The sequence below is a fragment of the Echiichthys vipera genome (genome assembly GCF_963691815.1).
Source record: "Echiichthys vipera genome assembly, chromosome: 16".
Lineage (NCBI taxonomy): Eukaryota > Metazoa > Chordata > Actinopteri > Perciformes > Trachinidae > Echiichthys > Echiichthys vipera.
In genome coordinates this window covers 17,844,469-17,860,418 of record NC_139841.1, presented here as the reverse complement: position 1 = coordinate 17,860,418, position 15,950 = coordinate 17,844,469, and the positions used below count along the sequence as shown (strand labels likewise).

The following is a 15,950-nucleotide window of genomic DNA, read 5'->3' as shown; positions in this document are numbered from 1 at the left end:
AAGCACGGCAGCATATAACTGTTAATCAATGAGTTAGTTAATGTTTTTATACAGTCTATGCTGTTAATTAGTGAGCTTCAGTGAGATTTACTCCCTTGGAGCAGACAGTCTGTGTGCTAAACTAAGATAACTGTCAGCTGGGTATACAGTTCCTATGTAGCGTACAACCAGTAGAGTTGTAGTGATTGTCCCATCTCTTTTTTGTAAAAAAGCAAATGTGTATTTCACAGAATGGTGAACTGTTCCTTTAATATGAACTCAATGACCCTCCCCTCCTACAAGTAATGCAGTCCAACTGAAAAACCCTGCAAGCATTATCAACACAATGTACCAAAAACAAAGGAAAGAATTTCAACAATATACTTTATACTGCAGACAGAAATGTCCTTTTGTTACAGAGTGTTATTTATTATTGCATTATTATCATTATAAAGCAGTATTTAGTGAAGCTGGTCAGGTCATTTCCCTCTGAAATGTGGTGAAGTATAAAATAGCAAAGAATGGAAATACTCAAGTACATAAAAACTGAGTACAGTGCTTGAGTGTTTATTGATACATCCCAACCTTATTATACATTTTATTTTTTATAAAGTTTTGTGGCTTATCAATTTAGCTAGTGTTTTTAAGGATGCCATTAAGTGTGTAGTTATATGGGAATGCATTATGTTAAAACAAGCCTGTCAGGTCGTCGTTATCCTCAAAGCAATTTCAGTCAAAAACAACTGGACTGGTTGTTTGTCTAGGAAGACGTTTCACCTCTCATCCAAGAGGCTTCATCAGTTCATGTACGCATCTGACCAGGCTGAGACTGGTCCAACTAATTATGTTAAAAGGTGTTTCTATTATTCTTTCAAAAATTATTAGAACCCATGGGGACATAAAAGCACATTTTACCAATAATTATTACATATGATCATAAACATATTATCATAGCATGATACAAACATATTAACAGCCAATTAATAATTAGCTTTTAAAACGACATCAACATTATTTATGCTTTGATAGGCAATGTTGCAGGCTGAACTGAGATCATAATGTGATGTGATTTGACTTGACATGGGGGGGGGGGGGGGGGGTGCAGTCCTGCTGTCGCTTTGTCGCCACCGTATGGACGAGAGGGGAATAGCCGACGAGATGTTTTTGCTGTACAACACCAAGACTTTTATTCTCACATAATCCTTTTTTTAAAGCCCTAAACTTCTAAGTATTTATGTACAGTTTGCGAAATAAATTGTTGAAAAAAATAAAGTAATAGTACCAATACTACAACATAAATACTCTATTACAAGTGAAAAACGCATCAGTAACAGAAAACCCTGAAAATATAATGTCATTGACTCATTATTGCAGAATGGTACCTGCAGGTGTTATTATATCATTACAGGCCTATTATCAATAACATGTAAGCAGCGCTTTAATGTTGTAGTACTTAGATGATAAGCTTACTTTAATTGCTCTATATACTGGTGTAGTTAAATAATGCATATTTTTATGAAGTAATCAGATGTTTTTTATGTCAAACCTTCTGAATCAATCTGCAAATTAATTATAATTAATTATCATGAGCAATAACTACAATATTTTCCTTGAAAATGCATGGAGCATAAGTACCCTCAAATTGAAATAATCAAGTCAAGTAGGACTACAAATACCTCAAATGGTTTACTTTAGTACAGTATTTAAAGTACTTCCACTCCACTGTAAAACACTCACAACAAAAACTTATCAACAAATGAGAAATTGCACGGGCTAAGTGTCAAAATGATAAGGCAATCATGCGCCTTCAGTGTCTTTGTTTTTCTCTGTCCTCGGTACTTTTCCATTAGACGCCCTCACGTCAATAAAGCAGCAGCTCCGCTATTTGTTTTCTCGCCTCAAGCGTAATCAGAAAGAACACGTAGTTAGTTTTGACATTATTCAAACCGACATAATAAACATAACTCCGTGACGGTACTCTTGCTACTGTACTATGTTTTTATTGTTATTTTGGCTGTGGTCCCAGGTCAGTGCCAGTAAAGTTCAGGATCTTTCCTAGCATCTGCAGCGTTTAGCGTTTCTGGTTTGCATTAGCTCGTTAGCAGGAGTGTCAAGTTACTTTTTTGAAGTCTTTTCATCTTTCAAAATAAAAGTCCTGGTTTTTACTTTAAAGGAGAAAATGCAGTGATTTTTAACCGTTTTCGTAGTAATTAAAGCAAAGAATACTGGCTGATATGCTGTAATGCTGCAAATTTAAGATATTATGCTCTAAAAATAATATCATAGTCATAATATCTATGCACATTGTGCAAGGGTGTGTATTTCTGCAGAAATGTATCATTAGAAAACGTAACAATACACAGTATGCTTTAGATTTAGGTTCATCTTGACCTTGAAACCTTGTAGTTATACAAAAAATAAGACAAAAATACAAAATAATCTTAAAACAAGGTCCACTGACTTTCTTTTTATCTATCTTTCAACCTCATTTCATGGTCTTCTCAACTTAAACCGTTATAACAGAACAATTAACTGAACAAATACAAAAATAAAAATGCAAATAAATAATATAAAGACATTTTTGAGGGTAAAAAAGTAAATGGGAACAGTGAACTTAGAATCATGACCTCATTTATTTAAGAAATTCTAGCTACAGGGCACAGAAATATCTCCACCAGGGCCCCTCAGGCTTGCTGAACCAGTGACTTCTTTTGAATCACATCTTAAAACACACTTTTATAGACTTGCTTTTATGTGACTTTTTATTTACTTAATCTCTTCTATTTTTTATTTTATTGTCTCTTTACTGTCTTTTTACCTCATCATCTGTTAATTTATTTTTGTATTAATTCTTTGTTGGTTTTAGGCAAGGCAAGTTTATTTGTATAGCACAATTGAACAACAAGGTAATTCAAAGTGCTTTACATAAAACATTAAAAGCATTGGGGAAAATAACACTTAAAAAATAAAAAATAATTATAAATGAACACATAAGAGGTCATTTAAAACATGTAAAAGCTTTAAAACACATAAAAGGTCATTTAAAACATATAAAGGTTACAGTGCAGTTTACTGAAAAGCAGCGGTGAATACTCTTTTACCTGTTTAAAGAGTCCTATTGTTTATCTTGCCTTGTCGATGTGCATATATGTATATGTGTCTGGATATCTATGTGCCTTTGCCTTTGCTGTCAAAGCACTTTTTAAACTTTTGTTTATAAAGGTGAAAGTTATTAATATTATTATTTTATAAAACACATTATTAGTATTAACAGACATCCTTTCCTAATATTATCTTTATGTTGTTATTGTTATTGAGATGTACACTTTTAACCAAATATCCATCGATTTATCCGCTTTAATTTTGAAATCAAGAGAAAACAACCTAGCGGAAACGTGTCCCCCACCCTTGGGTGACTTGACTCGTGTTTTTTGCATGAGCTCCTGACTCTCCACTCGGATCGATCATTAACTTGCCGAGCATTGCAGAGAGCAGTCAGCCCGTCGTGTCTCTACCCGAGGCCGGATGGTAAAATCCAACCTCCAGCGGATCCTAAACAGTCATTGCTTTGCTCGCGAGAAGGAAGGAAAACAGCAGTCTTTAACTATCATGGCGGATTTGAGTAACGGTATCTGTGACATGATTGGGAAGTAAGTAAAGCGATGGAAAAATACCTGCTAACCGTGACGTGGGGGGAGGGGTGGCTAAGCTAACCTAGCGCACAGAAAAGCGGAAGTAAAAAAACGCCTTTAACTTTAAATGTGACGTTACAGTTTAATACGATGTATTACCAATGTCCAAGCTGTTACATATTGTGAGAGCCGTAGTTATAAGGTTGTTTTAAGAATTGTCATGTTAGAAATAAGCTACGGCCATTTAATTTGCTGGCCCGAGAGACGCCTTGAGCAGCATTAGCTAACGGTAGCTTAGCAATGAAGCTCGTCGAACCTACGTCACTGTATTTAGCGTCGCGATAGCCAGCATTTTGGCATGTCGGCTTAGTCGACGTCAGTTATCTTGGTGATGTTAACAAATACTTGGTTTGATGTGCAGTTAAATTTGGAGAACATATAGCGACACGTGATTAAAACAGGATTGTTCCAGCTGCTCTCACGTTAGCCTGTTTAAATACCAAACCGACTTCCACGAAGAGGATTCACGTCTGTTCGCGACCGACAGCTCGAGATGTGTGACGTATACTATTTGACGTTGGAGCTTTGTTGCCAACATTAAAATAAAATAAAAATATATACGCATAATACGTCCACACATGTACCATTTGGTCACGTTATTATAACAATAAATGCCCATTATGTAGTCAGGTGAGGTGATCTCGTGAGGTGACAACCGAGTCAGGTTGACTATTACGCAACTGACAGTTTACCGCAGCAGCCTCGTGACGCCAGGACTAAGTTACTGTACTGTGATGCAGCGCTGATTACGTGTAAATGATTAATGAGCTATCGCAAGGACGGGGATGCTGTCGTTAATTACATGTTGTAAAATAACTATTTATATAGCAGTTTTTTTTAAAACAAAAGCTTGCAAAGCGCATCGACACAGTGCAAAATCCCACTAATCCATACCTGCATATATACACGTCAACAGAGCAAGGGAAACCATAGGACGTTTCTAATTCACAGTAAAAACGACAAACTAATAATGAAAAAGAATGTGAAGAGCGTAAGGTAAAAAGGCAATAAAATAGATTAAATTAAAAAGACGACTTTCCTTAAAAACAAGTCTATAAAATGTGTTTTAAGAATAGTATGTTTTTAATAATATTTAATAGACAGCGGGTGGACTTGGCTGTTAAATTGCTGTGTAGAAGGCCTTAAAAACGTAATTAACATTAGAGGGGTTAACTATGATGGTTATTTTGTATGGAACCATACTCTTCGTTCACAGGCAAGAAAAATAAACTGCCTCAAAAGTGACAGCTGATAAAATATAGTAACTGAAATAACACAATTATTTGCCAAATAATTCCTGGATTTATCTTTGTGGATACCTCTCTTTGTCAGATATGATGGCAAACCGACTTATTTGTATTAGTTTTGGACTGCTATTTGAATAAATCCTCCTCGGCTGTGAGAAATCGTAACAGGCATTTTGCACTAGTATAAGACATTTCATAAAAAAATTATGATCAGAAACAATTGGATAAATCGATTATGGAAATAATCGTTATTTGCAGCCCTCATTTTGGTTATCAAGTCATTGTGTAAGCAAAAATGCCTATTTAGGTTTCTTTATCTAATTTTCTCAGTTGTGACGATTGGCTACTTTTTTCCTTGTGTTTTGGTCTTATGGTGCAGGAAACTGAGTATCTTCAGGGTTTGGACAAAACCAGCAATTAAATGACATCGCCTTGCGCTTTATGAAAATTAAATGGGTGTATTTCATGGATGGATTAATAATGAAAATAACTGCTAGTTGCTGCAGCCATAATATGAACCAGCTTATGAGATCATCTTATGTTTGTATGAAAATCTGCCATTTGCATGGCTTTGTCTGTGCCTTTTTATGTAATGTGTACTAGGTCACGAGATACAGTATTTATCTACCCAACTATTTGGGTTTTTATCAGCATATATTTTCAGTTGGTTGCCCACACCGCATCCTGCAGTATTGGTGCACCACTCTTCAAAAGTTCAGTTCACAACTCTCTCAATACAGTGCTATTGTTTTGAGGAACCTAAACCGTAAGCGGTATTTTGTTTATCACTATCAGACGATAATGGTATAGTTTATTGCTAATAACGCTAAACTGCATGTCGTTAGTTTTCAGTGGTACTTATTTGAGCAACTTATTCAAGTCATCAGCATAACCTCAGAAGATTCTGTATGTGCACTTTATTCAATAATATTCATATTCAATTTTATGTGTGAAATAAAATTGCTACAGTTCCTTTTGGCACACAGTTGCTCTTGGCTGTCTGTGTTTAGTCCCATGGCGTCAGTTCTTTGGTATATGTTGAGTGCATCATGGACTGTGATTTTTCTGCTACTATGTTCTGATTGTCCTTCCCTGTCCTCCCCTCAAGCCTTTCCCTGCACTGTAGTAGTACCTGCAGCCCGGGGCCTCTGTGGTGCTCCTGATGCCCCTCTCCCACCCCTGAAGATCCCAGGTGGGCGAGGGAATGGCACACGGGATCATACTCCCTCAGCTCGGCCACTCCACTCAGTAAGTCTAGACACACACACACAGTCTTATTGTTGAAATGAAGTCAGAGAAGCTAAAACGCAGATGCAGAAATGAGGAATAGGGCAGACGCAGAAATGAGGAATAGATGGTTTATAGAGAAAGAAATGTACCAAGAATAATAGCGGAGACCATTTCCCGTCACCTGATCCAGTGTCAGAGGATGGCGCACCAGCGTTTACTAGATTCAATCATTTATGCTCAACAGTGACACATAATTCAACTTCTTTTCCCTTCAGAGTTCAGTTTATATATACTCTTGCTTGACCAAAGTTACAGGCCCATGCAGCTGTCACACTAACCTTATATTTTCCGTCATTAACTGAAATTTTCAACAATGACGGGAAAATCGGAAGGCCGTCCGTCATTTTGATAGATTGGAACACAATGGCGATCTTCTTGAGTAATTCACACCTGGCCCAGTTATATTTAAAGTGCCTGCTCCGTACAGCAGCAGCACAGAGTTGCAGTCAGGTGAGTTCACCTCCACATCAAGACGATGGCGGAGAATTTGATGTTGAAAGCGACACAAGCAAAAGCACATATTTGGCTATTTTTCTGATTTAAACTCAAAGCTAAGAGACTGAATCACTGTAATGATCTAACAACAATTGGCGAAATATTTTTAAACTTTATTTCTACTGTAATTTTCAGCTGCAACATTTAAAGATTAAAATGAAAGGAAGTTAAACACGGTGGTCTTACCCATCTGATGTTTCTGCTGTGCTTATTGTATTCACTGTTTCTTTCCTAGCATTTCTAGTTTTCTCATGTTAGGGAAAGTGTTATTAATGAGATATGAAAGTATCAAACATGCATTTTAGGTGAATGAGATGAGACTGTATCCAAATGTTTATCATCCCCGTTTGCTGACGTGACACCTGGGTTTTCTTCCTGGAATTTATTGTAAACAAACTGTGATCGGTTCTATAAAGAACCTGATAACCTAATCTGTGAACTCCGATGGCCGCCTCACAGCTAATGTCACCCACCCACTGCTGTTTTCAGATGTGTGACTACTGTCTGTGTTTCCAGGATCGAAAGTTGACTGTGACGGAGGAGCCAGCAGGGAACGGTCGCCCTGGGATACTCCACTTCCAAAGTCGTCCCACCGTTACCAAGACAATACAGTGGGATGCTGTCCTAAGCAGCAGCGCACTCTACGTGGAGATACCCCTTGACCCTCTTCCTGAAGGCAGCAAGGAGAGGTGAGGCCAGATTGTTGGCAACAGCAGAGACCTCCAGTGTAATAAAGCTTTAGGTCTTTACAATGGCACATTTGAGCCATGTTACAGGAGAGTAAAAAGTCACTTATAGTTGCAGTATAAGGAACGTGATGGGGCCCTAGCAGCCTGTAGATCTACAAGCCTTGACTTCTTGTTCATCCCAATCATGAACCTGATTTTACAGATTCAGGTTGGCTCACTTTCATCTACGGGGTAGCCAAATCAAAGCCTCTAAAATTATCATAAAAACAATTTAATTTTAATAGCATATGCATGAGATTTAGTCAGTTGTTTTTGTGCCTGTATGTTAAGCGGTTGCTTTCCATTTTCTAACCCCTCCCCCCTGTTCTCCCTCCAGTTTTGCAGCTCTCTTGGAGTATGCTGAAGAACATCTGAAAGTCGTTAGCGTGTTTGTCTGCTTTTACAAGAACAGAGATGATCGTGGTACGTGCTAAAAGCACACCTTTTTAACTTAGAACTTACAAAGCATAATGGCTGCTCGGTTGTGTGCTGTTCTGTGCATCTTAACATCTGTTTTCCCTACTTTTTTATTCTTGCAGCTAAACTGGTTCGTACATTCAGTTTCCTGGGCTTTGAGATTGTGAAACCGGGCCATACCCTCGTCCCACCTCGACCCGATGTATTCTTCATGGCCTACAATTTTGACAGGGACTCCTCGGATGAGGAGTAGCCCTCTGGACAGCCCCTCCACACCCCGCTTACTTCCCATTGTACGTTTGTCCTTCCCATTCCAGCTTACTCATATAAACCACAGTCTGTGTTAAACCCTCAGCGGTAGCTCTCTGTATGCAAGTACCCCCCCCCCCCCCCCCCATGATTTTTGTGTTCAAGGGAATATGTAAGATGTGCATCTCCTGTTTCCACCATCTATCTTTGTGTTTTGATTATACTGTTTTCATTGAAGATTAATCGGTGTTGTCACCTACAAAGGAGGGAACCTTTGTTTTTTGGACTTATATTTCAATTACAGTTGTTATAGCTATAAGTTAGGTTCTGGTATAATTTCCTTATATTGTCAAGTCTTTGATTTGTTGATATGTCCTTTTTATGATAGATTAAGGTGGAGGATTCTTCAATTCTTGAATGTACAATAAAAAGGTCATCAGGTTTACACTCGGGTGCTCCAGCTTTCTTTTTGATTGGCTAAATAATGACTTTAAATTTTCATATTTTCTTTCTCTCTGAATTGAATAACATATATTTCAGTGGGACCAGTTTTATTTTGTAGCACTATCACCCCTCTTAAAAGTATTTGGATTTTTGAAACGTCACTTCTTGAGTTGACGGCCCCATTATTTTGGTACGTCATAGCTGGATAATGAATCCGAAAGAGAAATGCTGTTGCATGAGTCAGTTTCAGGTTAAAGAACATTTAATGTGTATTGGTACAACGCAAAAGGAAAAGTGAATAATCCAAAGTGCTTTTGCTTCTTTCTGCCATGTATATCAGACAATATTGTAGTGTTTTGTTTTGGAGGTTGGAAAAATGCTGTGATATGATTGGATTTTTTTTTAATGTTTTTTCATTTATTAGCATTCCTTTTAACTTTTTATCATGATAGTATTGAGTTTGTTGTTCACCTGCAAAGTGGTACCTGTTGTGCTTCTGTGATAATAAAAACAAAAACAATCTGTTGTCTACTCTAGCTTCTGTTCCCCAGCACATTTAAACTTAACTTTTACTTTGGGTTAGAAGAAAAGCTGATTAAGAGCCCCGTCAGGTGCAGAGCAGATATTTTACTTTAAGTTAAAAAACCAGACAGTAAACTCACTGTTTATGCGCAAAGCCTGGAGTAGCTCATGAAGGAGAACGTTTGATTGAATAGTGCATGCATTACACACGTTTAGTTATTTATATGCATCCTTGCATCTAACACAACACATAACGTGCACGTAATGGCCCCTAGTCACATAACTAGTATCCAGCATTGTGTACTCTGGTGCTTAAACTCAAAATCAGGTCAGTTACAAAAGAGCAGCAGGCCAGACATCCATGTGCTTGTACTGTGTTTTCAAACCACCAGGAGGCTCCACAGGACACTGAACTATCCATGACCGTGCAAACACTTAATTTAAAGCAGTATACATTAGGGCATGACCCGCAGGAAGACCCCAGAGAGCCTCAAGTCTTTTAATTGGGCTTTTTGTATGTGTGCAGAATGTGTTTGATAGATGGTGTGTCTTCTATTGTGTGCTTTGCTGCGCCTTTTAGGGCAGGACCATTTCAATCTTGATGATTAACATAGTCTGTTGACCATGTAATTTCCAACATGGCTCTGCTTCTTGACCAGGACTCCCTTGAAAAAAAAGTTTTTTAATCTCAATGGGACTTTCTTGGTTAAATAAAAATAAAAAAACATATCTTTGGGAGGAACATTTAAAAAAAAAATGCAATTTACAATGCAACAAATCATGAAAAAGGATCTGTTTCATAGCAATCAGAACAAAGTATCCCCCACCAGCAGTTTGGTGATAAATATAATGTAGAGAGAACTTCAGGGGGATGTTATCATTCATTAGTTGGCCTAATGTCAGAGCTTGGATTAACATCAATGTAATACATTTAGGAGTGGGGGTGGAAATGGTTTGCTTGACCTCTTTAGTTAACAGTATAATTTCATTGTGCGGATATTAGCGTCACTCACTATAATCTACCAACTTCGCATTTTACACTGAAAATAAAAGTCATTAGCCTTGTGAAATCTGTAATGCAGAACAAAAACAGAAGAAGCATCTTGTTTTTTTCTGGAATCCAAATATTTAATAGGTACATATCAAGTATTATTATGACATGTATAAAATTTCAGATCACAATATGAAGCAATGAAACTCCTCAGACTGGCGTATGCTGCAAATGTTTGAGGTTGCCACATAAAAATGACTAATGATTAAAATAGAAGAGAAGCAACTAAAATGGTAGAAAAATGGCATACAGACATAGATAATAGTAAGCATTCTAGGGAAATCAAATGCGACTTTTCAAACTTTTTTCTTCGATAGAGTGCAATAGAAAATAAAAACACAGCACTGAAGCCAAGCGTCCACAAGACGTCTAAAAATTGTTAGTACTGTAGGTTCACGGAGGGCGGAGGACAGCGGAGAGAGTGAGAGAGAAGAGAGGGAGAGAAGGTCACAGCAAAGAAAGAAACGAGGGCTATTAGCTTGCCAGTCAATGCAGGAAGAAAATAATCTTTGAACAAGATTGAGCAATAGTGGGAGTAATGCACATCACAGTTAGCTTTAAAGACCATAGTAGCATTTGTACTTGCATGTTGTTGATAAAAGAACAGAAAAAAATATCCTGAATGAACAGAAACATGGACGTCACCACAAACAAACAAACAGCCGGGCCAATGAACATGACTCTGGATCTGAATGTCAACAGAGCAGTAAGAAAGGGATGTGTACACAGCAGCGTGTTATCTGTCATTGTCACTAAACATGGCTACGCCTCGGAGGCTGTTTCAGGTGATGATGTCGATGAACGAGGGCTTGTACATGTTCCCACAAAAACCAACTCAAGCGTCAAACAAATTCAGATGCATTATCTGAAACACAGTACTCCTGGTGACCTTCTGTACAGATCACAGATCAGTGCAGACAATGTGCTGCTGCTCTCTGTGGGATACTTTTGTTATAGTTCCTATCAGACCTGCCAACCCTGGATATTTTAAAGTACCATAGCAGCACTGGAAAAGATTTGAATCTGTGTCAGCCACTCTTAACTCGGGCTGTAAAATATGTGATCATTTGTCAGATAAAAAGGTAATCGATCACTGGGCATGTACGGATGCAGTGTACATCATTACATGGTAACAAAAATCTTCAACTGTCCAGTTGGTACATGACTATATTACCATGCACTATGGAGCAGCAGCTAAAAAAACGTTCAAAAGGATTTTCAAACTGGGGAAAAGCAAAGGTCTTGTGAAAAAAGAAAGAAAGAAAGTACATGTTTTATACTGTAAGATCATAACAGTCATTCCTTTTTGGAAATGAGGAGTGAATTTCAAATATATGGAGGACGCAGTTTTTCACTGGTGTGGCTGAATCCACTGGACTGGAACATATAAGAAGGGGTAAGCGTACAAAAGTAAACTTTTTGTTTGTATCCATAGCTGCCATTAAGTGCTCATTTGTGTTTTCAGCTGTGGACCATGGTAAGTTAGATGTGATGATCGGGTCAAACAAATTAGTTCCTTGCTGTCTTAAACTGGTTGAAATGTGAAAACAATTCACCTCCAACTAATGTCGCCAGAAAACTCAGTAAAACCATAAAAAAACAGAAATCACCATCCCGGACCAAGATATTACTGTTATATGTGAATGCATTTTGAACATGTGCTATGTTATTCAACATATCCAAAATAAATGAACTAGCTTCTTCTGTTTGGAACCAACTGTCTGTGTCAAGAAATCTGTTTCTGTATTTACGTATTTAACACCTACGTATCTGCACAGCCAACAATTAGACATGATCAGGGACTCTTTCCCACTTTTCTGTGTTAAAATTCTGACTATGGGGTGCAGTGAAGGACATAATAGGCCAAAAAGAGACCGGTGTATGTCCATTTTCTGGATGTAACATGACAACGAATAACTAAAATCACCCTGGCTGTGCAATAACTCATCAGACTACTTTTCTAAATATAAACTAGAGGCAGATTGCGCTGGATACCCAGAACTCTCCAGTGAATATTATACCTAATCTAACAGGGAGAACAACAGCAGACCAATATCTGCTGAGCATGAAATATGCTAACCATCTGTGTGTGAAGTCCTGCTTGATTGTGGTTGCTTGGTAACACCAGGGACCACCAGTGTGCCCTTCTAGGCGTCATTGGAAAAAGAAACAAAAACATGCAAAACAAAAGCACCTCATGCTTTTCAAGCATTTCAGGTGCACTGCATGTAAATGTGTATCTTCCATTGGATCGTTACAGTCTTTCTTAGAATTACAAATTAAAATTGAAAAACCAGAACGCACTCATCTAATGCACAAGGAAAGTTAAGTCTTCTGACTGAACAAGTTGAACCAACCAATGTTAGACCGTCATTTATAAATGTCTTAACATAGATGTTTAATCCATAATTTCAATAATAATAGAGGTTTTAACAGCACTTATGAGAGCGATCTAATAGTATGTGTTTGTTTATCTTGCACATTTATTTTTAGCTGCTTGAAAGTGGAAACAAAAAGTGCTTTGCCAAAGAAAGGCAATCATTTGTTAAGGTCCTGTTTGATACTTTTATTGTTTGGCAGATTTCAGTAGATATTTACCTGCTTTACAGCCTCATGTCTTTGGTATGTTTGGAAAGTAAATGCCACTTTTTTGGACGTTGACAGCTGTTCAAGTACCTCTTCGCTATTCTTATTATCTCAAGGTACTGTATGGCAATGGCATTATTCCAAGTGACATGAGCAGCTAACAGAATGCTAGCACATGCTCCTGATTAACCTACAAAATGAGTAATTTCATTGATAAAGTGCTTCAAAGGCATAAGACATTGTGTGCTTCTTTTCATATGTAAATACGTGCTAATCCTTGATTTTCCTAATTTTACCATGCCATAACAGGCTGACTCTCTGGCCAACCTGCTCATTCTGAATGTTGTGCAGTGGGTGTTGTGTCCTTCTGTGACTAAATCACTGTAAAAACTAGCACCTTAATTTGCCGGCGTTAAAAGTCTGCAAATATATGAAGCAGCTCAGCTCAGTTTTTTGGTGTAAGACTGCGTACATGGTACACAAAACGCGGACGGGTTGGCAGGAGTCTGATGGATGATTTTAGTTTCATATTGTGATATTGCCGGGGAGAAATTTGCACTCAAACAATGTGCTGTATGTCAATTTATATGTGAGCAACATAGTGGAGGGGCAAAAAGAAAATGAGCAAATATCTTAAGATGGCTAGTGAGTGTGAATTGGGGCTCCTTTTGTGCGTTTGTAGGTTGGAGGAGTAGAGAGGTTAATAAAAATGTCCTTGTGTGAATTCCATGCTGGTGATGTTAATGGAGACAGTCCAGGTTCAACGGATGAGGTCAGTCCTTACTGAGGTTGTTTGTGTATGAATGATTGTAGACATAAATGGCTGTATATGCAATAAACATTTGCCCGTGGGTAAGTACAGTATGTGTGCGCGGTGCATTTTAAAGTAGAGCTTTAGGTTCTTGATGGAATATGCGGGTGCACAGAATGGATGCTTATGTGTGTATGTGTATGTATGTATTCTACTTATAAATGTGATTTTGACCTCATCGGCCCTTGCTGTAGCCGGGATAGAACTGGTCGAGCAGCACCTGAAGCGTCACGTTTTGGGTCATGACGTAGTCTTTGCCCAAGTCGTGACGGCAGGCGGGGCAGGTGTACACATTCGCTCGGAACGACCGCTGTAGACAAGTCTGAGGAGAGGACGGCAGGAAAAAGTCACACGCAAGAACAAGGACAGGGATTTTGAGTAGCTGCAGTAAAAAAAAAGAAAAATCCAGTCGGCACGCACCTTGCAAACATTGTGTGTACAGACTGTGGTGATGGGTTGGAAGGCCAGCTCCTGGCAGCACACACACATGAAGATCTGCTCCATCTTCCGCAGGAAATTCTTTGTATGTACACAGACGGAAACACATGAGAGGAATGAAGAAGGAAAGCACAGGAAAAAATATATATATATGACAACTGTTGAACAACTAATATGTTGGTGATTCTGCCATTTTAACTTTCATGCTTCCTGCTTATGGCAGATTGCAGGCGAGACAGCTAATTAGCTCCAGCGCATTAACGTGTAAGCCTGCAAATGTCACTTTGTTCCGGATCGATGTTAATGGTCCTTACACTTCAGAATCACTGCTAACAACACACTGTCTCTCTGCCTGTGGCATGTAGCTACAGCAGAATTTTGTTGATTTTTTTCTCTTACTGCCTATGACTTAAAGAATACAATTATTTATTTCCATGCATCAGTGACATTCAACGTGTTCTCCTATAAAGGGCTGTTGTGTGAGATGCTTTGTGAAGACAGTGTTGAGGAGCTGAGATTTGTTAGTGTCAGAGGAGTACTGAGATTCATACCGGCCCCTCTTTAAGGTGTCCCATGGCTTCATCCCAGAGTTTCTTGTTGGCTGTGTCCTCCTTAATCAACTGCTGCTGCTGCTCCGACAGCTGGAAAGTCTCCTCTATCTTCACCCTTTTAGAAGGAGGCTCTGCTGCTGGTGACGACTCTGGTAAAGGACACAAACAAGACTGAAAATTGCAGAATAAAAGACAACAATAAAAGTGAACGCTTACGTTAGTGCTTGCTTGTAGCATATAAACACCCTGGTGGATATCAAATATTTACAAGCTATCTGAAAAGACATTCCACTGCTCAGTTGTTCTCACCTGTCCTCTTCACACAACACCTTGTCTGACCTGCTTTGAGATTCATCTGTAAGAGCACCCACCACTATCTCTGGTTGGTTTCTGCTCTCCATTACTCTGTGGCTCCTCTTCATCCAAAAGGGCCATTGGCTGCTCGTCCTCCTCTTCCTCGTCATTCTCTTCTTTCTTGATCTTGCGTCTCCTTGGCCTGCCCCGCCCGGGATAGTGCTTACTTCGGCCACCGCGACCAGGTCGGGCGCAGGCCTCCTTCTTTGTTTTGTTAGCCATTGCCGCCAAATAGCCGGGCGGGTACTGCAGACAATGGTAAAGCATACAAAAAAATGTACTGCGTATATACAGTATGTATATATCTGTATTGTCTGTACACGCACGCACGCACGCACGCACGCACACACATGCACACACACACACACACACACGCACTAACCTGAACAGCAAGACCCAGTTTTTCGATCCTCTCCAGTCCTTCAGGTGTCCACGGTGCTGGTTCCAAATCGTCCCGTCTCAGCAGGTACCGCCACACCAGGTAGCCACACTTCCCAATCTCTGGCCAGTACTTTACCACCTAAAATATCATATAACATAACATATTTATAAGGCCGTCCTTGTATGTTAAACGGCTTAACAATTGCTGCTGATCTGTTTAAGGACTACGACCATCGAAATGTCTGTACCTTGTAAATACCATCGTAGCGATTTCCCTCCTCTGGAGCGTATTTGCTGATACGTCTACCTTTGGAACTGCGCACCACTCTCACCGGCTTTCCTGCGCGCCAGTTCCTGGACTCTGCCCCGTCTTTGTCATTCAGAGGTGCATCGCAGTTTAACGCCAACGCCCTGCAGGAGTCAGGATCCATGAGTTATAGACAAAACAGAATGATCTTCATGTCTGATTAAGGATTAGGGATGGTAATGAAAAATCAATTATTGCTTGATGTGAAGAAGTCAAGAATTCTTGCTAATTTATCTTTAAAAAGAAATTAGATGAATCTTTTAGCTTTCCATTTATCTGGAAGGGGCGTACCTGTTCATGTGTGTCAGGGTCTGGTCAAAAGAGTGCTCTCCGATCCGTTTGTTTCCTGATAGGTCACGACCCCCACTGCCCGTGTAGGTGAACTCATCTCCCCGGTCCTACAGCAGG

The 15,950-nt window shown here is 39.1% G+C and overlaps 2 protein-coding genes across 3 annotated transcripts in view; one reads left to right on the top strand and one right to left on the bottom strand.

Annotated features, from left to right (window-relative positions):
* Positions 1 to 3,456: 3,456 nt before the first annotated feature.
* On the top strand, positions 3,457 to 9,063 carry oaz1b (ornithine decarboxylase antizyme 1b). The gene is given in 6 exon segments (XM_083930471.1): positions 3,457 to 3,629; positions 6,027 to 6,078; positions 6,080 to 6,166; positions 7,220 to 7,392; positions 7,769 to 7,854; positions 7,971 to 9,063. Coding segments are annotated over 6 exon segments (654 nt in total). The 5' UTR covers positions 3,457 to 3,504; the 3' UTR covers positions 8,102 to 9,063.
* Positions 9,064 to 10,227: 1,164 nt separating this feature from the next.
* Positions 10,228 to 15,950, bottom strand: part of uhrf2 (ubiquitin like with PHD and ring finger domains 2) — a 35,699-nt gene continuing 29,976 nt past the window's right edge. For both annotated transcript variants that reach the window (XM_083929699.1, XM_083929698.1), the window contains exons 10-16: positions 15,834 to 15,940; positions 15,484 to 15,646; positions 15,237 to 15,374; positions 14,872 to 15,100; positions 14,501 to 14,649; positions 13,932 to 14,030; positions 10,228 to 13,833 (exon numbers count right to left, since the gene is read on the bottom strand). In XM_083929699.1, coding sequence (XP_083785825.1) covers positions 13,687 to 13,833; positions 13,932 to 14,030; positions 14,501 to 14,649; positions 14,872 to 15,100; positions 15,237 to 15,374; positions 15,484 to 15,646; positions 15,834 to 15,940 — 1,032 coding nt within the window. In that variant the 3' untranslated portion in view covers positions 10,228 to 13,686. The remainder of the gene's footprint in view (positions 13,834 to 13,931; positions 14,031 to 14,500; positions 14,650 to 14,871; positions 15,101 to 15,236; positions 15,375 to 15,483; positions 15,647 to 15,833; positions 15,941 to 15,950) is intronic.